Consider the following 27,995-nt stretch of genomic DNA (forward strand, 5'->3'; position numbering starts at 1 on the left):
TACGAGATGGAGCTTCTGGCAGCCTGAGTCCCTGAGTGACTGTAGGGACCAGACTGGACACGTAATGTGAGCTCACATGGGAAAGGAGGGAAGCTTTGTCGCATGAAGCCACTGGGAGTTCAGAGAGTACCTGTTAGTGCAGCACACCTGGCCTGTCCCACTACATCCCAACCGGTCTCTTGGGGGCACCAGAGCCTTACTGTATTTGGTTAGAGACTAAGTTTGGATGACTCTCTGGGTGTGAGAATTAAGCCCCAATTGGGAGCCTCTAAATAACTAAGACATCAGTAGGGGACAGAATACTCTCAGTCCCCAAGCTGAGGCATTCCCTATGCACAAGGAAATGGGGACGCTTCCAGCCAGCAGTGGGACCCACCAGAGGGACAATCGCCGCATGGAGGAGGGAGGTGTGAGCTGAGGCAGGTGATGGCATCTCCATGACAGTTGAGGCCTTGGCCTACACTCAAGGGCCTGACCTTGACTTTAGAGCAAAGGCTGGGGCACCTTCTGAGTTCTTTCTGGACTCAGCTCCCAGAAAGGCTCCGGAGCCCCACACCCATCCGCCCTGCACAGACGGCTCAGGGGAAAGGAAGACTCCTACAGGGCCTGGGAGCTGCGAGCTTAATCGCAGGGTAATATTTTGAGCCTTATTGGCACTTTACTTTGACAATTATCACTTTAAATGTTGTGTGCCCCTGTGGGACAACACAGGGAACAGGGAGAAGAGGCAGCCCCTCAAGATAGCACGGGCGCTAGCGGGCTCTCGTGACTGCTCACTTTTCCTAGGAAGGGAGACCTGGCCGCAGTGGGGTATCCCCTCCCCCAAAAGCAGGTACAACCCAGCTTCTCTGAGGCCCTTAGAAAGGCTCGTCCGTCAGGAGGGCTTCATAGCCCGAGTCAGAGGCTGGGCGGTGCTGGGACGAACGTGCAGGCTCGTGGAAGAGGCCTGCCTGGAACCGCTCCGGGCGGAGTCCCCGAGTACAACATGGATCGCTTGCCCTTGAATGGTTTCTGCTGATTGATTGGGCTTTAATTCACTGTCTGGCAGGACTCGGGGGCTGGAGACAGAGGACAAAGGTTCAGAGGCAAATGGTGGAGGAAGTGCCCGTGGGGAATTGAACAGCCGGCATAGGAATGAGGGGACAGGTGGAGGGAGGATGGGGGGGAGGAGGAAGGAAAGCAGCACAGACTCCAAGGTGAGGGGTGGCACTGTCATTATTGTTGTCATTGTCATCACAAACAGCACCCAGTGAGCCCTCCGGGGCTCAGCACCTTCCATGTGTCAACTCGTCTACTTCCCACAAACACCTCTGGGGGGCACTGTGATTAGCCTCCTCCTCAGCAGGCGAAGCCGGAACGCAGAGGGGGGCGAATGGGGCCGCGTGTCCGACCAGGCAGGCTGGCTCCAGCACCGGCCCTAAGGGTCCCTGATGAAACCGGGTTGGTGGTGTTAGAAACGAACGGAATCTCCCCGGTGCCACCGGCAGGAATTCTGTCCGCGGGTGGTCAGATCTAAGTTGCCAGAAAATTCCTCTTTCTGCCATTTACTAGCTCTGTGACCTTCAGCAAGTTGCTTAACCTCTCTGGGTCTGGTTCCTCAACTGTAAAACCACATAAGGCAGTAGAGACTAAAGAGTAAGCGTGTGTGTATATAGCGTCTCACACAGTACTCAATAGAGAATAGGTATTCCACACAAAGTAGATACTGTCCCCAGAGCCACAGTACACATGTACCCCTCCCTAGAATTTCCAAGCATGACATGTGGCTGCACGTATGTGCTCATGTGTACATGTGTCCCTGCCAAGGTGAGCACTCGTGTGCACCTGTGTGCATTTCCTTTCCCAGTCCTATCCCCAGCTCAGGGTGGTGGCGGCATCAGCCATGCAGTCCCCCATGCCAGACACCCAAGCATCACTCCAGAATCCTCCCTCCTTCCCTCTCATCCTCTCGGCCCATCACCATGGTCAGCCAAGTCCTGAGTATTTCCCGAACTCATCTTCCCCCCTTCTCCCCCACCCCCACACAAGCACAAGGGTCTCAGCTGCTTTCTGTCCTCTTGCTTACATCCCGACCCCACCCCACTCCACACTGTGGCAATCACAAGTATGACCTCACCTCACTCTACTTAAAACCCGTACTGGAAGCCCCGAGGAGCCGTCCGACAGATTTGACTAAACAAATATCTAAAGTTTCTATGTGGCCAGAGATACCGCGAACAAAGTCAAGAAGACAAACAGCAGACTAGGGAAAATATTTCCAACACACAAAACAGACAAAAGTTTTAAAAATTCCTAATATACTAAAAGCTCCTTTATCTCAATAAGAGAAAGACAAAAAGGAAAGAGAAATGAGCAAAGGATATGAGCAGTCAGTTTGCAGGGGCAGAAATGTGCACGGCCAACAACTGCCCGAAGAGATGCAAGTGAGCGCCGAAACTGCAGCAGGTGTTTTTCCAGATTGGCAAAAATTAAAAGATTGATAATGCTCGATGTGGAGGGCGGTGTGGGGAGATGGCCACTCTCAGACAGCAAGGTGGGGGCGGAAACCAGCCCACCCTTGGGAAGAGCAACATGGTAGCAACTTTCAAAACCAAATGAGCAGCCCCTTCGCCCTGGCCCACCACGTATCGAGAAATCTTTCCCACGGGAAGGCCTGCGTGTGGCAGCAAGGCGTATAGACAAGGATGCTCACGAAACATCATTTGCAAGAGTGAAAAACTGAAGACAACCTAAATATCCGTCAACCCAGGACCAGTTACATAAGTTACGCTCTGTCTAAGCCATGGAATATTAGCAGCGACTGGAAGGAGCACAGCGGATCCAGGTGCCTTGGACGCAGACACCGGGGAGTGAACGGTGGAACTGGTGGGGCGATGTGCATGACATGGGGACATTTGCTTTTAAAAATAATATACAGTAAGTATGTTTGCAAAGGCACAGAACACGTTCCGAAAGAGGCACCCACCAGACTGACAACAGCGGGGCGCTGGGACAGCGGGACCTAAGCGCAGAGGGGCTTTGCCCACTCACGGGACACACTTCTATATTGTTCCCATTTTTTTGCTTGAGCAAATATTGCTTTTATGGTAAACAAGAAAAAATTCCTCATTCCATGAGACATGCCTGGTGTGGCACGCGGGTCCCTCAGGACACAGCCTGTGAGCATCCCAGCCGCTGTCTCCCCTGTGCTGTTCTTACCTTAAATCTAGACACGCCCACCCCCTCGGCCTCGCATGTCCTCCAGACTGCCCTGGGCCTCTGCCCAGAGTGGGTCCCCTTCCCGAGTGGCCTTTTCTGCCTTCTGTGCCTCATCTTTTGAGATGCTGCTCACATGTTGCCACCTTCTAGAAACTTCCTCTGAGCATTCCCCGTACTCTGCCTCCATGCGGCCATTGCTTCCACAACAACAGTGACAGTGAACATTCAGGAACTACACTCTGTTTGCTGGGGACCATGCTACACGCCTTACATTGCATTGACTCACGACCCTCCTGGCCACCCTCTGAGGTAGGTTTGTTACCAGCCCACTTAACAGATGAGGAAGCCGAGGCACAGAGAGGTTACACAACTCGCTCAAAGTCACACAGCCAATAATTAGCAGAGCAGGTAAGTGGACGCAGGCAGTGTCCGCACAGCCTCTGCAGTGCTGAGCACACAGGGCTGGGAACCGGGTCCTGCACCTGCCAGGCCCCAAGACTTGCCTGTGAGCCCCGCGGGATTTGCCTTGTTCCTCCCCTCCCAATCTGAGCACGGTGGAGAGGCAGGGAGGTCTGCTGGGTCCCCACCCAGCCAGGCTAAAGGAGGTGCGTCGGGGCTGGTCTCCTCAGGAGGCTGGGGCCAGCCCCGTCAGGCATCTGCCGGCCCTGCTGGCGGGGACTGCGGAGGAGAAGCAGCAAGGAAAGGGGTAGGTTCGTAGAGGTGCACCTGTCCCCCCAACCGTGAGGACCCCAGACACCTCCCGGACCTATGTGTGCCAGCCTGGCCAGGGAAGCCAGGCAAGAAAACTCCTCGCCCTCTACACAGCTGCCATGTCAGAACTTGGGGGCCAGCAGCCCAAGAGGGGACAAGCAACAAGCTGTGGGGTGGTGCCCAGGGAGGGGCCGGCTTCTGACTGGGGAGGGCAGGTGGGGGTCTCCACGAAGGAAGCATCATCTGGGCCCAGCCTATAAGAGCGAGAGGGTGTGAGCAGATGGAGTTGGGGGAGGGGAGCTCCAGGGGGCTGGGGCGGCTTGAGCAAGGGCCTAGAGGTGGGGTGCGGGGTGTGGGGAAGTCACTGGCTTTGGCTGGAGCACAAGGCAAGGTGGGAGGTGGCAAGGGACGCAGCACTGGGGACATGCTGGGGCCCTTAGAGAAAGATGGAGAGCTGCCCCCCAGCAAGGAGGGGGTGGTCTGCGGAGGGATGGCTTGGGCCGAGGACGGAGCTTGTTGAGCCAGCTCCGCCTGTGTGGTTAGCAGTGTGACGGTGCCTTGGCCCCCTCACCTGCAGACTCAAAACCCAACTCACAGACTGCTGAGAGTAAATGAGACAGTGGCCTACAGCGCCTGGAACCCAGGGAGGGGGTGGGCACGGTGCGCCCCGCCGGGTCTGCCCGTGTACCCGTGGACTTGTGTGTGCACCTGCGCTCAAGCCTTCCCATCCCAGGGAAGTATTCATGCAAATACAATCCCTGCATTTGAAGTGCAAATTTGAGACAATGTGATTTCACACCCCTCTTCTTAAATCAGTATAGGAGGCAGAGCCTCAGCATCTTGAGGTCTCTGCCCCTCCCAGGGCCTCAGTTTCCCCCAGGGCATGCTGGGCAGCTATCTAAGTGGCTTCTCCAGGTCTGGCTATTCAGAAAAAGCCAGGCCACAGAAAGAGGGCAATGGGTGAGTTCGGGGGAGGGGCTGTGGAAATCCAGAGGGGTGGGGTCCGGAGGGAGGAGGGGTGGGGAAGGAAGCAGAGGACCCTCCTTCCTGGGCTAGTCCCAAGCCCTGAGCCTGCGGTCAGCGGCCTCGGCCTCACACCGTCCCCTGCCCGGCCAGGGCCCTTCTCACTTCTCCCCTCCGAGGACGCCAGCTGTGATGCGAGCCCTGCCCGGCCCCCGATGCCAGTCTGACGGGCCCAGGCTCACCTGAGTGGGACCCCAGCTCCTACCAGTGCCCAGGTGGGCGGGAGCGGAGGAGCCCTAAGAAGAGAAGCCCTCCACTCCCAGAGCAAGCTCCCCCCCAGGAGCACCAGTGTGCAGGGCCGGGGGCAGGCAAGACCCGGGACACAGCTGGCCTGGCCACTTCACACTGCTGGCATCAGGCAAGTCCCCACACTTCTGTTTCCTTCTCCATGGCACAGATCCAACGCCTTCCTTGCACGGTGTCACTGCTGGCCCGGTGCTCACACACCAGCACTCTCTTACAGGGGGGTCCCTTGGTTGGCCGTGAGCTGAGGGAGGTCTGGGGGGTCACGGCCAGTTCTTGGTGGGAGAATCTAACCTAGAGCCCTCAACCCCCCACCATGGTGCCACCATCCTCACCTCCTCGGGGACGCCATCTCAGCCCCCTCACTGGCCCTGCCTGCAGCACCCCCGTCTCCCGCCTGCCGCCAGAGGAACTCTAAGTGCGACTCCATGTCCCCCAGGCTCCTGGGCCTCCCGGACCTCGGCTCTGATCACTTGGTGCTGTCATCACCTGTTTGCTTGTCACCTCCCCCGAGCCCTGTGGGCAGGGATCACGTCTCATTCGTCTTGGCCGTTCCCAAGCCTAGGGCAGGGCTTGGCACAGGACCCTGCCCACAGGCAGCAGGGCTGGCAGTGGGATGGACAACGGGGCATTTACTCCTCCTGTCCTGGCACCTGTTCTCTGTTGGCATGTCCGCGACAACGCTGGGCTCAAGGTGGGGCCAGGGTCGGGGTTCAGTCCATCCAGGATCAGGGCTCAGTGTGCAGCGGAGGTCAGGGCTCAATGAAGGACGTTTTCTGCCCCCAACCTGTGAAGAGTGCAGGATTCTCCACCACCTCACTCACTGCTTTGAAAATGACACGACCTGCCCCTGGGGTGCCCAGCCCCAGCTCCTGGGTCCCTGCTGTGTCTACCCTCTACCCTGGCTAGGTGGCACCTCTGGACAACAGTACAGAGATTCCCAGATTCTCTCTGCCGCAACTTCCGCCTGACCCCAGCAGAAGTGGCTCAAGAGACAAGAGCTTCCTCGCCTCCCAACCTGGCCTGGAGAAACACGGTGGGGACAGTCGGCCTTCTGGCACGGGTGTGCTCCTATGCTACCCAGCCCGCCACGCCCACTCCGTTAGCCCAGACGATCGGGCACCCAGGTCCGGCTGAACATGAAGGTGAAGGTGTCTGCTGGCATGTGGCAATGAGTTATGCCACCCAAAACACCTCCTCCTGTCACAGCGCCTGAAAGCCCCCTTTGCGCTCCTTGCTTCTACCACCCCCTTGCCGACCTTCCCGTCTGAAATCTCCAGCTGGTTCGGTTTGCAGCTCTCTGAGGGTGCAGACTGCTGGCTCCCAGCCCCGTGAGCCGGTCTGACCCAGGCCTGCTCACTCCCAGGCCTCAGAAACAGGAGCCGGTCGGAGACGGGCCCAGGTGGGCATCGGAGCCGGGCTCACCTCCGAGGACGGCAGCGCCAGGGCAGGAGGCAGCACCTGCCCCAGGGCCCCCACCTGCCCAGCCAACCCCCACCGTCTCCGTTGCTACTCGCAAGCACAGGGTCAAGTTGGTGTGCTGGCAAGACACATGGCTCTCATTTTAATTAATTAAAGAAAAATCTAATCACTGCATTAAACTTCTCATTACTCCACTTGAATACCCGTTAAGTAAATTTAATTACCAGAGGATTGGGTTTCCCAGCCTCTTTCATTAGCTTCTGATAAGATGGGAGAGGAGGGAGGGGGTGGGAAGCAGAACAATGCTGTTCTTGACCCACGGAGGGCAGGGCGGGCACCGTGCTGGGGCCGCCGTGGTCAGGCTTTGGTGCCTCCTCGGGGACAGGTTCGGCCCTAGGCCTGGGGGGGACCCCCCACCCCAGCTGCCCCAGGAAGGCGAAGACACAGCGTTTGGCTGCCGTCAGCACTGAATGCTTCATTTACGGCCACCCTTGGTTGTTTATACCCCACCTCCTTCCAGAAGAGTCTGAGGCTGCTGAGACAATATAAGCAGCACAAGCTGGAGAGCAAGAGAAGAAATCAGGGCAAGGGAAAGCGATGAAGCCAGAGACGTGATTATGGAGCCACAGCGCGCCACGGCATCCCGAGCACGTGTCGGAAACGGGCAGTGAACCGGCTGTGAGCGTCCTACAGGCAGGACAGGAGGCTGCGCTGTGCACTGCCGCAGCAACCAGCGCCTCCGCAGGACACACACGCCGGGCCTCTGGCTGCACCTGCACGAAGCTGGCGCGGGAGACGGAGTATCGGAGACCCTCACTGGTGGGCGCAGAAGCAGGGGACTCCTAGAGAAGGGACCTGGACTGGGCCTTGAAGACAGGAAGGGCGTAATGGGCCGGGGAACTGCACGGCCAAGGTTTGGGGGGAAGAGGAACTACTGGAGGAGAAGAGGCAGCGCAGAGGAGCGTGAGGGGCCTGGGCATGGAAGGGGTGTCTCCAAAGGAGGGGCTGAGGGTCCACGCCGTCACCAGAGTCTGGGCTGGGCAGCCAGCCCCCCATGCTAGAAGGTACTGGCACTGCCGGCTGGGGCAGGAGGAGCAAAGGCCAGAGGAGACAGCAGACGAGGGACCTCCAGGCCAGGCTGGGGACACAGGTCCCAGATCCCCCTATAGCCAGTGCACCACCCTGTCCCCCAGCTGCTGGGAGTGTGGGCCGCTTCAGATCACTGCTCCCTCTTCTGCAGAGAATTGTCCTCCACAAGGCGGGGAGGCCACCTCGCCTGAGCAATACAGACCCCCTGTGGATGGCCCACGGCCAGTAACTGATTGATACAGGGGTACAAAGGCCCAGCCCCCCTGTCTGGGGGGTAATTCTGTAGTGTAAATTATGCTCCAGGGCCCCCTGGTCCAGCCCAAGGCCCAACTACCTGAGACCACAACCTCACTGGGCTCTCGTTCCTGCCCCCATCTCTTCTCTCCCTCCCTCCTCTCGAGACCCCACCCTTGAGAAATCTCATGTACACAGATCCTTGTCTCAGGCTCTGCCTCTAGGAATTCCGACCGATGATACTCCCTTGTAGCTTCTTCCAAGTTTGAAGAAAGCAGGGATGTCCCAGCCTCCCTGGCGATGGAAGCAAGAAAGGGAAGAGGACAAGGATTTACTGGGCACCTGCCAGATGAGGTTCATTATCGAGTGATGAAACTGAAGCCCAGAGAGGCATAAGGATTTGTCCAAAGACACACAGCATGTCCGCATCCATCTAGGACTGGCTTCAAGCTGTCCAGCCTGGACAGATATTGTCTATAATGATCATTTGTTATTTGCTTCCCCTAGTTGGTAATGAGGGTAATGACCCTCCCTTCATTCCTGGTCACTTGGTTGGGGAAGGATGGGCCCTGTCCCCCAGCCCATCAGTGTTTCCAAGTCCTGTGGTCCCAGTTAAAGGCTCAGGATGATCCAAATCCTGCCAGTAGGGCCCAGGGATCAACTCTAGGTCTTTTATTTGTTCTATCAGGAAAGCAAATTTTGTCTTCACCCCCAACTCCAGATTTAAACCTAGAAGCATGTTGCCCCAGAAACTGCTGCCAGACATCTTTTGACCACATCATGTCAAATGCCACTAGGAGCGGAGCCATCACCAAGTAAGAGGAATGAAGAAATATAGACAGAAACCAGGTGCTGGTTGCACTGTTTGAACCACTGGATTGAGCCCTGGCTAAATCCCATCCTACCTTCAGACACTTTAGTTATTAGAGCTGATCATTTCATTTCATTGAAATAGGTTTTTGTTTTTGCTACTTACAACCAAAGGGATGCCAACAGATACAATGTTCGGAAAGGTATCCTTCCTGTGGCAGGGACCAAGCTGGCTCACATGTCCCCAGGGGCCAGGGAGTGGGTGGAACAGCCACCTACCGTGACTGCTGCTGTGCCCGCTGCGTCCCAAAGCTTGAGGAGTCCCCTGGGCCCAGGCTGGGGTGAGGAGTAGACTTGGGAGCTGGTCCAGGGGCTGGACAGAGTCAGAGCCCTGGAGACGTGGGCAGGAGGCTGTGTAGCCCACACACTCAAGGCAGCCAGGACATGGTCACAGGGTCCCTAGAAAAGAAGAGAAACAGGAGTGAGCAGCAGGGTCCACACGGGGGAGAGAGGGGCATGTGGTGGCCACACGTTGGCAACTGTGGGCTCAAAGTGAGAGCCCTGGAAGCATCCCTGACCAGCACCGTCCATCAGAACTTTCTGCACCGAGGAAAACATTCTGCATCTGTGCTGTCCAATACGGCAGTCACCAGTCACATGTGGATGGTGTGACCAAGAAGTGATTTTTAATTTTGTTTTATTTTAATTAACTTTTTTTTTTTTTTTGTAGAGACAGAGTCTCGCTCTGTCGCCCCCTCCCTAATTAGAGGAGGCAAATAACAAAAACGTGATCACAGCTCACTGTGACCGCGAACTCCTGGGCTCAAGCGGTCCTCCCGCCTCAGCCTCCCGGAGTAGCCGGGACTACAGGTGTGCGCCACCACACCCAGCTAATTTTTTTTTATTTTTATTTTTTGTAGAGATGGGGTTTCACTATGTTGCCCAGGCTGGTCTTGAGCTCCTGGGCTCCAGTGATCCTCCTGCCTTGGCCTCCCAAAGCACTGGGATTACAGATGTGAGCCACCTCACCCAGCTTAATTTACATTGAAATCTAAATAGCCACATGTGGCCAGTGGCTACCATATTGGACAATGCAGCTCTGAACCAACCCTTGCCCACCTCCTGGGCACAGTATGTGGAAAAAAACTGAAGTCCAGAGAGGGGAAGCAAATTGCCTGGGGTCACACAGCAAGAGGGTAGCAAAGGCAAAACCAGAACCCAATCCCTCCAGCTCCCAGTCCCAACCGTCTGCAGCTCCCACTGCCCTTCCCATGGTGGCTTCATGTTTTCCCATCATGCTCAGTGCTGTCACTCAGAGTGTCTTATTTCCCTGACACCCTGAGGGTGTCCAGCCACCCTTGACAAGACCTACCTCTTCCAGCCACTACTGCTGGCCCATCCCTCAGTCCCCCGGCAAAACAGCCTCAATGAACGTCCCTGACATTGCCCGAGGACATCGCCCCTCAGAGGGACAGAGCCATTCACTGCAGGGTTATTTATACCAGGAAGACACTGGAGGCGGCCTAAACACCTCACAGTAGAGATGACAAAGTGAATCGTGGCACCCTTGCTCAAGAGCATACTATGCAGCCATGAAAAATGGTAAACACAGAGACTGGGGGCCACGCGGAGCCACGGTGCCCTGGCGAAGCCAAGCGGGAACCCGGGGAAAGGGTGCTGCGGGGCTGTCCTTCTGTGCCAGCCACCTTCCCAGGTGCTTCACAAACGCTGACTCGTGTAACCGGCACGAGAGCCGGATGAAGGAGCAATTACCTTGAGGAAACTGAGTCACAGGGAGATGAAGTGATTTGGGGCCACTTCTACTTCTCAAATACTCTGCAAAAATCTACCACTGTCTTCACAGGAGAAGGGCAAGGCGGCGGGGAGGGAACAGTGGTTGCCTTGGAGGGGTAGAAGTAGGAATGTGGATTTTTTTCCCGTTCTTAATCTCATGGTAATTCTTTTTTATAGCAATTGAAATAAAAACTTCCAAGAAATAAAATAAACGTATCCAAGAAAAGTTTTTGAAAAAACAAGCATACTCAAAAAAAAAAAAAAAAAAAATGAAAAGTGATCACATTGAAGCTACGGATGCATCCGAGAGACCCCAAGCGCGGAGGTCATCGACCTCCTGCAGTGAAACCCACGTCCGGGCTTCTGGGCCCCTTTCCTGACCCGGGACCACGCCCTCATGCCCAGGTGAGATCCTCACCTCAGAGGGCGGCGGGAGTAGCCCCGCAGGGAGGCAAACTTCAATAATCACCTCCCGGCGCACAACAGACAGGCTCTGGGTCCCCTGCCGCCCGCAGAACGCCAGGCAGTGGCAAGGTCTGACCTCAGAAGACGGTGGCATCCGGGCCTCTGCTTCCAGCCCCGGGCAGCCCATTCCACAGGTGGAACAACTGAGCCCCAGAGGGTGCAAGAGCTCACCCGAGGTCACACCACCACTGCATAGGAAACGTGTGTGCACACGGGGCGCGCGCGCACACACACACACACACACACACACGTGTCTTCCTGCAGCGCTTCAGGCCCAGACACCCCCGAGTCTGTCATTGAAAGGGCCGGTGATTCCCGGCTGACACAGGCACACATACACCAAACTGTTAGACCTTCAACCGCCACCACAGCCACAATTGCACCACCTGCTATTTCTCCTCGACTCGTTTTCCGTGTTATTCACTCATCAAGCACTAACTTAGCACTTACTACCTGCCAGGTGTATTACCGGGGCTGGGGGTTCTTGGGGGTACAAGACAGACAAGTTTGGTGCTCTCTCGAGGGACGGGAGGGGGTACACATGATAAGCAGATAGACAAGATGATTCCAAAGGTGGCCAATGCAGTGATGATCACAGCACCTGGCACCGTGGGGCCGACCCTGGGGTGGGGCTGACACTGGGGTGGGGCGGGCTCTGGGGTGGGGTGGGGGTAAGAAAAAGAGGAATCAAGGATGACTCCTAGATCTCCCACCACAGGCACCCAGACCTCTCACCCACCCCAAGAAGCCGCAGGGACCTGGTCAGGACTTCAGGTCCCTGACAGAGGCTTGGCATTTCTGGGCCCAAGGAGCTGAGCTAGGACCAGAGAGAAAAGATTCCAGGGAGACAGATCTCTGGGCAGCATGAGGAGTGGTGAGCTCCCTGTCCCTGAAGGCATGCAAGCATAGGTTTGGGGACCACATATGTTGGGTGGGGATTTGCACTAAATGAGGAGGTTGCTTGCTGCCATGAGTTTAATTCTGTCCACATAGGAACCAGGGCCAGACTGTATGGGTCAGGGGGTGTTATAGACAGACAGGAAGACAAGGTAATGCTAGAATAACAGTTATTATTATTACTACATTACAGATCGCAGAACAATCCCCTCTATTCTCTACCTGGATTCTTAGCCCACACGTGAGGTAGATAAGACAGGATGATTACACACATCTTGTGGATGAGGAAACTGAGGCCCAGAGAGGGAATGGGATCAGTGCACGGTCCCACAGCACATCAGCCCCAGATCCCCCTGTAGCCTCATACCTAGGGACCTTCCCCTCCCCCACCCGGTGGGCAGCCCACCTCCCCACCCTGCAAGGAGCAGGGGCCTCCCCGCTCTGCCCAGGCTCCCCCCAGCTGCCAGGACTCCCCACCCCTGCGGGTTAGAGGTGCTCTTTGCCCCTCCCCCCCAAACCTGTGAGGGGGTCCCAGCCCAGAAGCCTCGCCCCAGGTTACATGGGCCCTGCTCCTCCACCCTGTCCCCTTCTTCCCTTGGTGGCCTCACCACAGCCCCTTAAGTGGGTTCCCTCAAATCAGACCAGTGCCAAACCCTGGGCTTCGCCCTGGAAACGGACCCAAGACGGGCCCCTCCCCTGCAGCATCGTACTTCCCCCTATGCCCACGTGCTGCCGTGGCCTGCAGGGCCAGAGCCCACCTTGCCGGCACCTCCCAGCCACCCTCGCCTTTCCTGCCAGATGGGCAGACAGAGGGCAGGAGAGGTGGGAGCATTGGGGGGTGCGGGGGCGTCTCCCTGGGGGGACTGGGGGGACTGGGATCGCCAGGCAGGGAAGCTGCCACCACTGGCAGCACATCACACACCAAACCCTCAGGATAACCTTGGCGGCCAGGTAGCAGCATCTCACCTTACGGGTGAGGCTACGAAGGCTCGAGAGACTAAGGAACTTGCCCCCATTAAAAATTATTACATGGAACAGAAACAGCTTGTCAGCGCTGGAGCCGGGATTTGAACCCAGGACTAGCTGATCCCAGACATCCAGTGCCTTCCGTGCTCCCTGCTGCTTCTGCAGAAGTGCGAGGCAGCTCAAGCAGGCAGCCTGGCGAGCAGATGGGGCTGGGGGAGGCAGGGAGAGAGAGAGAGACAAAGAAAGGACAAAGAGGGAGCAGCGGAGACAGATGAAGACAAGGGAGCCCTGCTGGCCAGAGGGAGGCGGCTCTGGAAGCCGCCCTCTCCATGGATGAAGGGCCTCAACACCACCCCTGCTGCCATCTGCCCCTCCAGCCCCGCCACGACTCTGCCCTGGGTCCACCCACGGCTGCCAAGGCCCAGGGAGCTCCAGTTGTTGGAGGCAACCCTTAAGGGCACCCCCACTTGTTGAGGAGGCCTGGCTAGGCCCCTGCGGGCCAGCCCTGGGGCAGGGAGGAGGCAGAGGGAGCAGAGGGGCCGGTTCTGGCCCTGAGCAAGGCCATCTGCCCGGCCTCCACCTGCCCCTGCCCGGCTGAGGGTCCGGCCGCCCAGACTGTCCCACGTGGTGGAGCGAGTGCTCTGGGCCCGCCAGGTGTTCCCGCCTGGCTACCAGCCGGGCACCATCAGCTTGTCCCCAGAGCATGCAGGGTTTAAGCAACAGCCTTTTGGCTGAATATTTAAGGAGAAAAATATCTTTTTTTTTTTTAAAGAAAGAGAAAGGGAGGGAGGGAAGGCGGGAGAAAGCTGGCAGAGGAGGAGGAGGGAAGGAGGGAGGGAGAAACCTACCCCATCATTGCAGTCAAGGTCACAGGCACCAGCGTGGCATGGGGCGGGCTCGGGTGAGGAGTCTTTAATCTGGGAGTTCAGGCTGAGGAAACGAAACGCTTGAAGCCGGAGTACATTACTGCCCCGAATGATCTGTCGCCTTCTATTAGGCTAAATATCTCTGTATAATGGGGAATTATCCTCTGAAGAGGCGAAGTGCCGGCCTCTCGGGGAGGGGGCGGCGGAACCTCGCACCTCGCATCGTGAGGGCTCTCCCACGGCAGGAGGGGGGCGCAGGACGACTCAGAAAGCCGCCCCCCACCCCACGCCCCCTCCCTGGAAAGTCACAGTCAGCAGCTGCTTTGATGTTTGTGGTGGCGCCAGCCTCCCTCCCCCTCCTCCCAGACTCTCCCCTGCTCCCTCCACTTAAGAGCCTGAGGAGACGCCAGACCTGGGGTGGGGGCCCGACAGCACCGCTGGCCAGCCAGGTGACCCTGGGCAAGCGCCCGAGCCTCTCTGAGCCTCTGTTTTCCCGTCTGTTAGGTGGAGCTAAAAATACCCACCTGAAGGCTGGCCGTGCCGGTGGTGGCTCCGAAGCTGGCATGGAACCAGTGGAGTGGGCATCCTGCTCTGCCCACTGGTGAGGCCCTCCCCACCCTCCTTATCCTCACTGGCCCACCTAGGGTGCCACCACCTCCTCCAGGACACCCTGCCGGACTCCCACACTGGGGTAGCTCCCACCCTGGGCACTATGGCCAGAACCCCAGGCCCCGCCCTCCCGGGGCCCGGTGGCTGAGCATGCAGGAGCTTTGGTCTTAGCAGTTCCCCCTGAACACCCTCCCGGCCCCCTCCCACACTCTCAGGACTGGGCACCCAGGACTCTGCACAGATTTCAGGCTTGGAGGCAGGGGCTGGCAGAAACCAGGAGCAGAGATGGTGACACCTCAGGCATGTGTCAGGAGGGGTGACACTCATGGGAAGGCAGTGGGCACCAGAGAAGCCAGGCCAGGAAGCCAGAAATCCCAGACCATCAGCAGGACCGGCCAAGGCACAAGGCAGGGCTCGGGGCCAGGTCAGAGGAGCAGAGAGGTGGAGGTCAGCGCTGGGCCTGGGACGGGGCAGAGGAGCTGCTCAGGCCAGGAAAGGCCTCTGGGATCAGTAGGGGTGGGGCCGACCTGTGCACGGGGGACTGAGGGTCAGATGACTCCGGCTGGGTGAGGAACCGGGCACCAGGCGAGGAGGTTCTGCAGACCCCAGTCTCTGCCCCTCAGGGCTCCCCTGCTGCCCTCAGTAAACCCCGGGGGCAGTTCGGAACCCCTCACTGCAGATGCAGCTACCGCTGTTGCAGGCCATGCCGCCAAGCCGGGAGGACCACGCTGGGACACTCCCGGGCAAGAGGCCTGCAGCCCAGGGGACACACAGGAAGGAGGCCACCTCCAGGGTGGAGGCACACTGTGCTGCCATTCCCCACTGCAGCCCCAAGGGTCCAGCCCAGAGTCCCCGCAAGCTGGGGGAACCACTTGTTCATTCACTCATTCATTCATTCATTCAGCAAATGACCTCTAATGCTTTCTGTGAACTAGGAGTACAAAAATGCCCAGATCCTGCATCAGGGCTCACAGTGTGCTGGGCAGGGGTGGAGCACAGGCAGGTGAGAGCTCATAGTGTGCTGGGCAGGGGTGGAGCACAGGCAGGTGAGAGCTCACAGTGTGCTGGGCAGGGGTGGAGCACAGGCAGGTGAGAGCTCACAGTGTGGTGGGCAGGGGTGGAGCACAGGCAGGTGAGAGCTCACAGTGTGGTGGGCAGGGGTGGAGCACAGGCAGGTGAGAGCTCACAGTGTGCTGGGCAGGGGTGGAGCACAGGCAGGTGAGAGCTCACAGTGTGGTGGGCAGGGGTGGAGCACAGGCAGGTGAGAGCTCACAGTGTGGTGGGCAGGGGTGGAGCACAGGCAGGTGAGAGCTCACAGTGTGCTGGGCAGGGGTGGAGCACAGGCAGGTGAGAGCTCACAGTGTGGTGGGCAGGGGTGGAGCACAGGCAGGTGAGAGCTCACAGTGTGCTTGGCAGGGGTGGAGCACAGGCAGGTGAGAGCTCACAGTGTGCTGGGCAGGGGTGGAGCACAGGCAGGTGAGAGCTCACAGTGTGGTGGGCAGGGGTGGAGCACAGGCAGGTGAGAGCTCACAGTGTGGTGGGCAGGGGTGGAGCACAGGCAGGTGAGAGCTCACAGTGTGGTGGGCAGGGGTGGAGCACAGGCAGGTGAGAGCTCACAGTGTGCTGGGCAGGGGTGGAGCACAGGCAGGTGAGAGCTCACAGTGTGCTGGGCAGGGGTGGAGCACAGGCAGGTGAGAGCTCAGTGTGCTGGGCAGGGGTGGAGCACAGGCAGGTGAGAGACAACAACCCAGGGTGTGTGAGAGTGGGAGCCGGGGGGCTGTGGGAGCACGGCAGGGCCATCCAAGCCAGGGTCGGGGGTCTCAGGAGGAGCCCTGAAGGAGCTGGGTTTGGAGGTGTGGGGAAGGCACCGGGCATTGCAGCCCCAGGGAGGGCCTGGTACCCACGACTCAGGGTGTAGCTCTTATCCCAAAAGCCATTAGGAGTCAGAAGGGTTTTAAGTGGGGGAGTGACAGGGTCCAATTTGAGCTTCAGAAAGGTCATGCTGGCTGCCACCAGGTGGAGGACAGATCACAGGAGAAGACAGGGGACAGTGAGCCAGGTTAGGACGAGGCAGCGGCCAGGGCAGGGGGGAGGCAGAGCAAAGGGGAGAAGAGGAGGGGCGGACGCAAGAGGGATCTGGGGGCAGAATGTGCCGGGGGCAGCGGTTACAATACCGACAGTGGCAATACCCGCTGAGCATCGTCCGTGCACGTATCCAAACAGCACCAGCAAACTTTGCAAAGCCCTGTAAATCCATTAGACGCTTTGATCCACACGATGCTCAGGTGAGGCAGACAGGCCCGGAACGTGCTGTTTACTTAGTCCATCAATGCAACAAGCATTTGTTTAGTGCCTACTGTGTCCCAGGCACCATCTGGCTCACTCCACGGAAGGGGAAGCTGAGACCCAGAGGTGCTGCCCGAGAGTTCCACAGCAGCGACCAGGGTCAGTCACCAGTTTGGGAACCCAGGAGTCCTCCACGGGTGGGGAACGGGTGGGGGCAGATGCCAGGCAAGAGCTGTGGGAAGGAAATGCCTGATGCGGGGGCCGGATCATGGTCCCCAGGGGCAGGGATGGGTCCCATTCTGGAGTGGAAGCTCCTCTTGCTCCAAGACAGGGGCGGGAAGCCAGAGAGACACTGCGAGGGGAGGAGGCACAGTCGGGTGCAGGGTGCTGACCTCCGCGGGCTAGAGGCGGGACACAGTGGGGGGCAGACCAGAGATGGCAGGGCCATTAGGCCCAGCCGAGGGGGCACACAGGCAGGGCCAGAGGGTGAGAGGTGTTGGAGTGGGCACATCAGGAGGACCAGGAGCTGGGCTGGGTCCCCAAAGGTGTCTGCACAAGAGGGCAGAGGCATTGCAGGAGGCTCTGCAGACAGGAGCGGGTCCCCGGACTGCCCAAGTGGGTGCCCCACGCAGCGGCTTCAGGCCTCTCTGTGCCCAGGTGGGCTAAGGAGCCAAGAGAAGGAAGCACTGCCTCAGAGGTGGCTCCCAGGGGCCCCAGGGACGTGTCAGGAAAAGCCAAGAGCAGCCTCACTGCCTCCTGAACTCACTCACGCCGCCACGACAGGAGCTGCCGGGGTCAGCGCCTCCTGTTTCCCTAAGTCCAGCCGCATCGCCCCCGGCATCCACACCGGCAGGGGACCTCGGCAGTCCCCTCACCGCCCTGGGCCCTACTCTCTTCCTCAGCAGACTGGGGCGGCCCCGGCTCACAGCAGCGTGGTCAGGAACGCCCGGCACACTGTAGGCGAGCGTGAACCACTGTGCTCGCCCTCCCCGACGGCAGGCCCGGGAGTCTGGCCTGCACAGCACCCCCAGTGCCGCAGACACACGAAGGGCTCGAGCAACTTCACTGACCTGAGTCTAACTGCCAACCGGCTGGCAGCCACGGGACCAGGTCAGGTGCCAACCGGCTGGCAGCCACGGGACCAGGTCAGGATCCTGCCCACTGGACCCAGTGAGAGAGAAGAGGCTCACATGGCCCATGGCACAGAATACTAAAAGTAATTCTTTAGGCATAAGGAAAATAACTCCAGACAAAAACACTAACATGCAGAATTAAATAAAAAGCACAGGAAAGGTAACTATGTAAAAAAAAAAAAAATAGCAGTCATAACCTTACAAAGTGATAACTGTGGGCTATTAAGTATACGGAGACTAAAATACCTAACAATAACATAAAAGACAGGGGCCGTGTGAGCCCTTTGCACCTGGGGAGACTGAGGCGGAGCTGAGGCTAAGCCCGCCCCCCAACTCTCAGCTCAGCTGCACGGCTGCAGGGCTGACCGGGGTCCGGGCGTGGGCCAGCTGCGGGCGGGGTGGGTGTGACCACTGGTCAAGGTCTCCGAGCTGTATCACTCCAGGTGTTTCTCACTATCACTCCAAGGGGCTGCTGTGCCGAACCTGGGTGCGCAGGGTGGGATGGGGGAGGGATTCTTCTAGAACCAAGCCAGAGGCAGCAAGGTCAGAGGTCACACATGGCTGCAGCAGCTCAGCATGGCCTTCCCAGTATTAAAAACACCCATGACGAGTGCGGCCTCTACCTGCAGGCTCCCCCTTCCTGCCTTCCCCAGGGCCAGCGTCGCCCACACGCCAGGCTCCGGTGCTCGGTCTCAGGGACGGGCGGGGGGCCGCACTGCCGTGGAAGAGGGAGGAGAGGAAAGAGGACAGCAGCAGTGGCCGTCTCCTGTGCCGAAACCACACACTGTGGGGTAGGCATTGTTATTCCCATCTGACAGATGGGGAAACTGAGGCTCCGGGGGGTTATGTTCCTTGCCCAAGGTCAGGGGCAACGGCAGAGCTGGGATTCACACTTAGAACCATCTGGTTCTAACAGACAAAAAGATGCCAGAGGATAAAGGGCTAAGGGGGCCAAGTTGGAGGGCATTTCAGGCATAATCAACAGGCCTGGGAGGGGCCTTTGGGGTGAGCCCCTCCCGGCTCCCCCCTCAGTGGCTGCAGGCTGTGCTGAGCCAGGGCTGAGGCGGTCAGGCAGGCTGAGAAGCCGAGGTGATAAGCGGCAGGGGAGAATGAAGGAGGTCTCTCCTTTGGCCTCCAGCAGCCTTCCCCCTGCCCTACCCCTGCCCCCAAAACATCCCACCTCCCTGGTGGGGTGGGTCCCCAGAGGGCTTGCGTGGGGCCAGGGGCTTGGGGTATGGCTGAAGAGAGAGGAAAGCGCAGCCCAGAGCTCCGGCCACCTGTGCGCTGAGGCTAGCAGAGGCAGTCGGGAAGGCCCAAGAGAACAGGTGGCGCAGTGCCTGGAGTCCCACATGACAGCACCATTCCTCTGAGTCCTCAAAAGTGTTTAGTTCCCACAAGACTTTGGGCCCGGGAGAGGCAACCTCCGGGAATATTGGCAGTGAGGGGTAGGACCCTGGGTTCTGGTTGCTCCTCTACTGTGTTTCTTGGCTCAAGCGTCTTGCCCTCTCTGGTTCCCAGTCACACACACACCCCAAGGCTCTTAGTTCGGTGGAGATGCCCCAGACAGGCTGCTTCTCCCAGCGCCAAGGGGAGCTCTCACCCTGTGACAGGGCCCGCCCTCTGGCCCAGGCACCTGCGGAGGAGGCTCTGTCTCCTTTAGTCACTGTTCCTGTTTGGAGAGACCTGACCGAATACAGGCCGCGTGCTCGGCGTGACGTGCCACGGCCTTCCTGTACCCTCTCAACAAGGTGGTGATGCAGGTATCAGTGCCCTGATTTTCTAGGTGAGGAAACTGAGGCTCAGACATGAACGAGCAGGGTCAGGCCAAGGTGTCCGGGAGGAGCTGCAGACAAGCCCCACGGGCGGGGTTTGGGTCAGCACCCCGGACAGCTCCACGCGCTCTGCGTCGCCCCTGCTGCTGCCTTCCGGACCACCCCAGCAGTCCTGGTCACACGCGCAGGTACCCGCGGCGATGCCTGCTTTTCCCAATCCCCCGTCCCATCCAAACTTCACCCAGATTTTCCCGGCTGCTCCAGCCGCACAGATCTCTCCTGGGCCCCTGGGTCTGTGACCTGTGCCTCATGGCCCTGGGACCTCAACGGTGCGGCTCTCTTGTTCCCTTCACTTCTGACTTAAATCTCATTCTCCCAGCAGCTCCCTGAGGGCAGGGAACAGTCTCCTTCTGTCTGTGACACGGTCTGGGCACACAGAGGGGACAGGTGAGAACCCCCTGGCCTTGGATCAGCAGGTGTGGATGGACACCGAGCGGAGACCTGCGAGGCCATCGCTGTGCCTCGCTGGGCTGCAGCTTTCCCAGCTGGGAGGTGAGCCACCTCCGCCCATCTCGCAGGTCCACAGGGGTTACACAACAGAGGGCAGAGAAGCCACGCAGGGGGCTGCCCCTTCCTCACGGCAGCCGGGCCTCCTCTTCCTCCTAGAGCTTCACTCAAATTCTGGACAGCCTCCCCTAGAAGATCTTCCAAATGACTCACAAATGGGGGCCCTCTTGTTGCTGAGAAATGTCAGGAAGGCCTAGAACAGCTGGTACAGTGCCCAGAGTCCCACTGTCAGAACATGATGCCTTCGTGTCCCCGTGGTTCTCAGTTCCCGTGAGGGTTTGGAGCCCAGGGCAGGGAACACCTACGGTGGGAGGCAGGACCCTGGGGTTCTGCCCCCTCCTCTACTAACACACTGTGTGTCTTGGCACAAGTGTCCTCACGTCTCTGGGCCTCAGTTACCTCCTCTGCAACATGACGTGTCCAGGCCTACAGAAGGAGGGGGTGGTGCTCTTCCCACCACTTTCTGGAAGCAAGGGAGGAAATGCCTGTGGGGTGATGTCAGGGTGCTAGAAAGGACCTTTCAAAGCTCTAAAATCCAGGATCATGATGCCCAAAACGCTCCCACTGGGGCTGACACATTCCTTTATCCTCTAACCAAGGGAAAAGCCTGATCCCTGGGTTTACGGGGCCGTGGAGACAGGCTCTGCCCCGTTCCCTAATGTGGTGCGGGCAGAACCCGCCTGTGTGCCTCAGACCTGGGAGAAGGGTCTCCTGGTCCATCCTCAGGCCAGGTTGACCTTCCTAGGGAGTTTTGACTGAGGAAGGCTAAATCCACAGCCCCCAGTCTAGACGGAAAAGGGAAGAAACTCCATGGGGGACCGGGCAGGAGGAGAGCTCTACCGAAGTTTCCTCTGCTCCAGGGAAAAAAGGGACAACGGGTTTGAATCCTGGCTCTACCACTTCACTAGCTGGGTGACCTCAGAAAGTCACTTCACCCCTTTTGAGTTCCAGTTTCCTAGTCTGTAAAATGGTGACAGTGATACCCATGATTCAGTGGCCCGTATGGTGCCTGCTATGCGGCAAGTTCTGGAGGAACCGTAGACATTATGCCCATTTAAGCTTTTTCTCATCAAGGCTCAGAGCAGGTGACACCGGCCTTGGACACTTGACTGACAGTTTCCATGGGGGATAAGCAGGGCGTTCAGAGGGAGCGTGGATGAGGCAGGGCCTCCAATCTACCCCAGAGGGCTACACTCAGAGAACTGTGCTGGGCCCTGACCCTGTCACATACAGACCCCTGATGACCCTGGACCCACCGAGACCTGGTCACGCACTGGCCCTGATGCAGTCACCAGCTGCTGTAACCAGTCTGTGCCCGAGACCAGCGTCTTGGTCGAGGTCTAGCCCTAAGAGGGCCACCGGGCTCTGCTGGCTCATCCCAGAAGGGGATGGGCAGAGCCTGTGGACTCGCCCTTCCTGTTCACCGGCCCACACCCTGCCACCGCTCCCCCATGCCACTGGCTTCTGCCCGAAGATGCCCCTCCACACACACACCAGCCTTGCTCCCACCACCCCGGCCGTGTTCCCCAGGCTACCCGACCTATTCTGTTTCCTGACCACAGCTCCACAGCCCAAGCCCGGGAGATGTTCTCCAGCCCCCACCCCAGGATACAGGAGGGGGTAGATCCTGGCGCCCCCAGGGGAGAGGACGCTAGGCCTCACTCATCCCCTGGGCTCACAGTCCAGGTGGGGACGCTGAGGTCACTGGGAGGCTCATGGCGGCCTGAGGACCCCTGTCCTGGTCGAGGGCTCTTTCCACCCAGCTCTCGGCTGCCAGGGGGTCTCCCTCCCCTCGGTGCCCTGCCAGGACCAGGAAGGCACTTGTGGGCCGGGGACAGGCAAGCCCCATGCCCCCCACAAGTCCGGGCAGGAGGCAGGGGCCTGGCGGAGCCTCAGAGAGCTTCCCCGTCCTGGGCTCCTCTGCCCCGGGAAAGCCCTGACCAGGGCTCGTTTCAGACCTTTTTTCAGAGGGAACAATTGAAGAACTTTCCTAGATCCTCCTTGGCACAACGGGGCCACAGGGCCGAGCTATTCCGACTTTCCTGGAGTAGCTGAGGCCTCCCGGCCTGTGTGACCCTAGGCCACTAGATCCAGACACGCCCCCAGGTGAAGACCGAGGTGGCAACGCTGGAGACGAGAGGCCCCTGACACGGAAATCTCACCGCTCATTCACCCATCACATACGGCATTGCTCTTCCCAACCGCGAGGTGAGATGGCCGTGGGGGTCACCTCTAGAGGTGACAGCTCTGGGCTCACACATTGGCTCTGAGCCCTGCGCCCTGTGTGGCCATGCTGGGGACACTTCACCTTTCTGAGCTTCAGTTCCCTCATCTGTAAAACGGGGATAATGAAATGAAAATCACGTGGTTGTTACAACTAAGATCCTGATAACCTGCCATCTCCCCGGGATGTCCCACAAACACCTCATCCTTCATCGTCCCCCAAACCACCACCCTCCTCCAGTGCTCCTGCCTCAGCGAATGTCCCCTCCATCGACCCAGCTGCCCAAGCCAGACTCCTCGGAGCCCTGCGATCCCCCCACCCACCCCAGCACGAGTCCGAAATGTGTTTCCGATCCAACCTCCTCTCTGCACCTCCATCCTGGCCACACCCACCAGCCTGGACCACCGTGGAGCTGCCCATGTCACCCTTCTGTGTCCCTGCGTCCCTCCTCTCTGCTCTCACCCAGCAGCCAGGGCAGCCTCATTGAACCCTCCAGCAACTTCCTCCGAGACCAAACGCCCCGCCCCCCTGTGGTCCACAGGCTCTGCTAACCCAGCCCTGCCCACCTGCCCAGCCCCACCTCCTCTGGCTCTCTTCCTTCCACCCCCACAAGTTTCTTTTTTCTTTCTTTCTTTTTTTTAATTGAGACAGAGTCTGGCTCTGGTTCCCCGGGCCAGAGTGCTGTGGCATCCTCACAGCTCACTGTAGCCTCATACTTCTGGGCTCAAGCCATCCGCCTGCCTCAGCCTCCCAGGAAGCTGGGACTACAGGTGCATGCCACCATGCCCGGCTATTTATTTATTATTTTTTTTGTAGAGATGAGGTCTCACCATGTTGCCCAGACCGGTCTTGAACTCCTGGCCTCAAACAATCCTCCTGCCTTGGCCTCCCAAAGTGCTGGGATTACAGGTGTGAGCCACCACGCTCAGCCCCCCAACCCACAAGTTTCCTTCCAGCTCCTCAACCACACCAAGGTTCTCCCAGGCATGAAATGCACCTCCCCCTCCTGGCACACAGCTCCCTCCTCTCATCCACCTGATTATGGGATAAGACACTTCCGCAGAGAAGCCCTCCCAGACTGCCCTGTCTCAGTCTGCCAGCAGCCTCCCCCACCTCCGCATTCTCTACCATTCCCTCATACCACTCATCACAATTTGCAATTATACTCTACTTATTTGTTTATTTATTTATTATCTGTCCACACCCCCACCCCAACAAAAGCTGTGAGCTTCCCTGGGGAAGGGCCACGGCTACTTGCTCACTGTATGCCCGGTGTCTGGTCTAGCACAGCGCCTGGAACACAGCAGGATCCCCGCTGAGGTCCATCACTCAGGAGCAGACCAGAGAGCCCTCCCCTGTCCCCAGCTAGCACCAAAGACCCAGAGGAGGCCTCGGCCGTCACAGACACCTAGATAGGCACAGCTCTGCCTCCCTGGGCAGCGCCCACGGCTGCGGCTGTGCCAGGTTGCCATGCAGATCTCCGGCAGGGGACAGCACAGCTAGGGACTGAGCAGAGCAGGACACAAAGCTACTGAGACAGTGCCAGTGGCTGGGTGTTCTCAAAGCACATCACCTCAGCAGGTGGCAGGTGGCAGGTGGCAGGGCTGCTGGAGAGGAACAGCATGTGCCTCTGTCTTCTGATGCTCCAGAAGACAGAGACAGACAGACAGAGAGAGGATGAGAGAGAAGAAGAGAAGGAGGAGGAGGAGGAGGAGGAGGAGGAGGAGGGGGAGGAGAATCGTCCAAGCTCCCCCTCTGGTTGTGCTCATCTGGGTGCTGGGCTCCGCCAGGCCCTGGCTCGGCCCTGGTGCTGCCCACAGCAGCCTTGGCCGGTCGGCCCCTCGTGGGGCGCAGTCCCTGCAGGTCTGACTCAGGACAATTTGACCCTGGGAGAACGGGTGGCTGAGCAGGGCTGGGTCTCACACACATGGGACTCAAATCACGGAACTGAACCAGTGTGACCTCTCCTAGAAGTGCTAGTAGAGCAAGGGGCCAAATGGCATCTGTCCCTTGGCATTTGGGGCCCTCCACATCTCCCAGTCTGACCTCTCCAACCTCCTCCCACACTGATCCCTCCCAGAAACCCAGATTCTCATCTTCCTGCCAGCAGGCCACAGATGTCCAGTCACACCTCGGCCTGCAACGTCCTTGCTCATCAGCCCTGCCTGTCCAAATTCCGCCCTGATCAAGTCTTGCTTCTTGCAGGAAGCATTCCTGGACTCCCCACCCCACAGAGTTGCCAGCCTGCTGAGGGCGCCGTAGCCAGGAGGCCCGACCCTCCCGTTCATTGATCCATTGAGCAAACCCGCACCAGGCACTGCCGAGGCACCGAGTGCTGGAGTGAGTAAGCCCAGCACGGCTCCTGCCCGGCTCCTGGGAGAGATGATGACACAGATGTAATCCCTTTCACGCTGCCTCTTCGGGGCCGCCAGGTCCTGGGTGGCACGGGGGCGAGTGGGAGGAGAGCTCTGTGGTGGCCGTCCCGGGGCGGAGCAGGCGCACACAAGGACGCCCAGACCACACTGGGTGGGCACAGGGACCCCGAGGAGGGTGCCTGTGCTGCGGTGCAGGGTGTCCACAGAGCAGGAGGACTGTGGTGCAGCAGGGTCAGGGCAGATGGTGCTAACCCCAGGCCCTGTGCCGGCAGCCTCCTCGCACAGACCCTCTCCACCTCCTGCCCACCAGGCCTGTGCGGGGAGCGGGGGGCGTGGTCTCCCCCCATAGCCTTCCAGCACTGGCCCAGCAACCCGCCCCATCCCAAGGCAGCCACTTTGCCAGGCTCCGGGGACATTGCTAACATTTCCCTGCGCCGCCATCCTCTGGCTGTGTCCCGCCTCACTCACTAGTCAGTGGGGACCAGGGCGTTCCCAGGAGTCTATCAGAACGCAGAAAACTGAAAAGTCAGGGTGGCAAAAAAGCCCCCAGCACAGCGGTGGGGGGGGATTTGGTTTCTCCAGTGAGGGGCACCCTGACAGCCTCTCTCCTCCCAGCGCGGCTCCCCTACAACCTGCTGGCAGCCTCAGGGAAGGGTGGGGCTTGAGGCGTGGCCCCAGCTGTGCCCACAGCTCTGGCCTTAGCACGGCTGGGGTGGAACCAGGGAAGAGAAGCAGCCATCCCAGCAGCTGCCCCCAACACACACACATGCACACACGCACGCATGCACGCACACGTACACACGCATACACACACAGCCCTGGGCTGGGGCAAGAGGACACGGTGCGGGAGGGAGCCACACCCACCCAGTGCCACTGAGGGATGCCGGGGACCAGTTCTTCACGTCAACACTCCGCTCAGCAGCCACTCGGCCCAGCATTACGCAGACCGGAGGAGGAAAGAGGCCCCCCCGGGTCAACCTCTGCTAGAAGGGGAAGCAAGGTGGGTTCACTTCCTAGTATGCACCCCGTGCCAGGCACCCGACACCCGCACACAGCCCTTGTGCACTACGACCCTGGAAGCAGAAAGGATCCTGACATTCTGCAGACGGGGAAACGGCTCAGCAAGGTCACGTGACTTGCCCAAGGTCCCACGGCTAGCGAGAGATGGAGCGTAAAGTCAGGTCAGCACTGGGGCAGCAGGGATTTTAGCCAGACCCCAAGGAAATGCCCCACATGTGGAGGAGAAACCTGGATCCCGGGAAGGGCTGGGGTCCCGTCTCGGAGGCTGGTGGGCAAAAGGACGGGTTGGGTGGCAGAGGGCAGGACACTGAGCCCATTCACCGCTGGAGCCCCACCAGCTGCGCTGGCCGGGCAGGTCCCAGAAGGCTCAAGGAGGATGTTCAGGAAGAGGCTGGGCAGCCTCTGAGGACTCCTGGGGAGTGCTGGCCATCAGGGCTTGCCGGGATGCCGGGCAGGAGCGTGGGCACCAGTCCGAGGTGGCTCTGCTCTCTCTGCAGGAGGCTCTGACCTCCAGGGGCCACCAGCAGAGATGTGGGTACCTTAATCCGGCAGAAAAGAGGCTGGAAAAGGTGAGATGAGGGAGAGAGGAGCCCTCTCCTAGTGGCCGAACCAGCCAGCAGGAAATACCGTCCCTCGCTTTGGACAGCAGCGGGCACCAGCTCATCCAGAATGTCTCTTTTGCGCAAGGTAATTACAGTCCTTCCTGTGTAATGAGATGGTTTTTAAAGGCCATTCAAAGGAAATTTCCTATAATGAGGTGAAGGGGTTTATGGTGTCAGACACCCAGGTGGCTGGTGTTGGTGGGACCCTGGCCGAGTGCCGGAGCAAAGCGATGAGTCCCCAAGTCTCCAAGGCAAGAAGAGCAGGAGGGTGGACAACGGGCCCTGGGAGGCAGGACGGGAGCTCTGCCAGAAAAGTTTCTGGGACACCTTAAGTCCCACGTGCCCTGAAGGGCAGAGAGGCTCACAGCTAGGGCGGGGCAGGCAGGGAGAGCACACAGGGACAAAGCCAGAGGTGGAAATCTGGGCTCGGAAAGGAAAACGAACGCATGATTGGATGGTGTTCCCCAAAATGCATGTCCATTTGGAACCTCAGAAGGTGACTTGTTTGGAAATAAGGTCTGTGCAGATGTAATTAGTTATAAGGAAGTCTTACTGGAATAGGGTTAGTCCCAATCCAGTGACTGGTGTCCTTATACTGGAGGTCAGTTTGGACACAGACACACGGTGGAGGCCACAGGAAGACGGGCAGCGGCTGGAGCAAGGCACCTGCAAGGCACCTGCAAGCCACAGAAAGCCAGAGATTGCTGGCACCCACTAGAGCTGGAAGAGGCAGGGAAAGATTCTCCCCTGGAGCTGTAGAGGAAGCACGGCCCTGCTGGCACCTTGATTTCAGACTTCCAGCCACGAGAACTGTGAGAGAATAATTTCTATTGTTTTAAACTGCCAGGTGTGTGGCAGCCCTAAGAAACTAGTACAATGAGCATTCTAACAACGGCAACTATGCAGCCACGGAAAAGGCAGCCTCAGCAGGTGGTGAGCCTCCCACCTCCAGAGGTGTGTAAGCGAAGCTGGAGTGCCCCCAATCCCCCAGTACTCCGAACAGCTTCCAGCGCAGGATCCCATTTAGTCTTCCACTTGACCTCGCCGTATGCAGCCCAGGGGACAGGACGGGACAGAGTTATCGTTCCCTTCCCACGGATTTGGAAACCGAGGCAAATGCCTGCTCAAGAGCACAAGGGGGCCAGTCAGTGCCATGGCAAGTCCTGCCTGCCAGTCTGGGGCTCTTCCAGCCTCACTGCCCTGAGTCTTCCTTCTGTGCCCGCCCTGCCTCTAGATTCTACTGCCACATCCCGAAGGCAGAGGAAAGCCCAGTCTCCCCGGAACCGGCCGTTCCAGACTGAAGTGACATCCTGCTGACATCTCACCTCCACCCTGAATCCTCCAGTGGCTCTGCAGGCCCACTGCTCTGACACATGTGTCCTGATGGAGCCACCAGCCTCTCAGATGGCAATCAGCTTAGAGAGAAGCCACCCTGGGTGACAGACCCTTGCCGGGCACCTATTGCGTGAAAAACCCAGCACAGCAGAGGCGGGAGTAAAACCCAAGGGAAGGCAGGGGCCACTTCTCCTCAGGGACACAGAGTCCACGCCGATCGGGCCAACCGGAGAGACCCCACAGGGTGTCCCCAGACCAAGGTTGACCTCCGGCTGGGCATGCCAGGCCCCGTCAGGGGCTGGAGGGAGAAGGCAAGTGTGGAGCAGAGCTGGTCTGAGAAGGGAACGGGGCAGG

The 27,995-nt window shown here is 58.9% G+C and overlaps 1 protein-coding gene across 6 annotated transcripts in view; it reads right to left on the reverse strand.

The window, feature by feature from the left end:
- LINGO1 (leucine rich repeat and Ig domain containing 1) overlaps nucleotides 1-27,995 on the reverse strand; it is a 187,642-nt gene that overhangs the window by 61,882 nt on the left and 97,765 nt on the right. For 2 of the 6 annotated variants that reach the window (XM_069457157.1, XM_069457175.1), the window contains one exon: nucleotides 9,010-9,189. The exons of 1 other annotated variant lie outside the window; for it this stretch is intronic. Coding sequence is in view for 1 of the 5 variants with exons in the window: in XM_069457138.1 (XP_069313239.1) it covers nucleotide 25,751 (1 nt within the window). In the remaining 4 variants the exon portion in view is untranslated. Of the gene's footprint in view, nucleotides 1-9,009; nucleotides 9,190-13,700; nucleotides 13,885-25,750; nucleotides 25,864-27,995 lie in introns of those variants that run through there. 3 more of the 6 variants (XM_069457166.1, XM_069457138.1, XM_069457193.1) reach the window with 3 other exon arrangements.

The sequence above is a fragment of the Eulemur rufifrons genome, chromosome 2 (genome assembly GCF_041146395.1).
Source record: "Eulemur rufifrons isolate Redbay chromosome 2, OSU_ERuf_1, whole genome shotgun sequence".
Classification (NCBI taxonomy): Eukaryota; Metazoa; Chordata; class Mammalia; order Primates; family Lemuridae; genus Eulemur; species Eulemur rufifrons.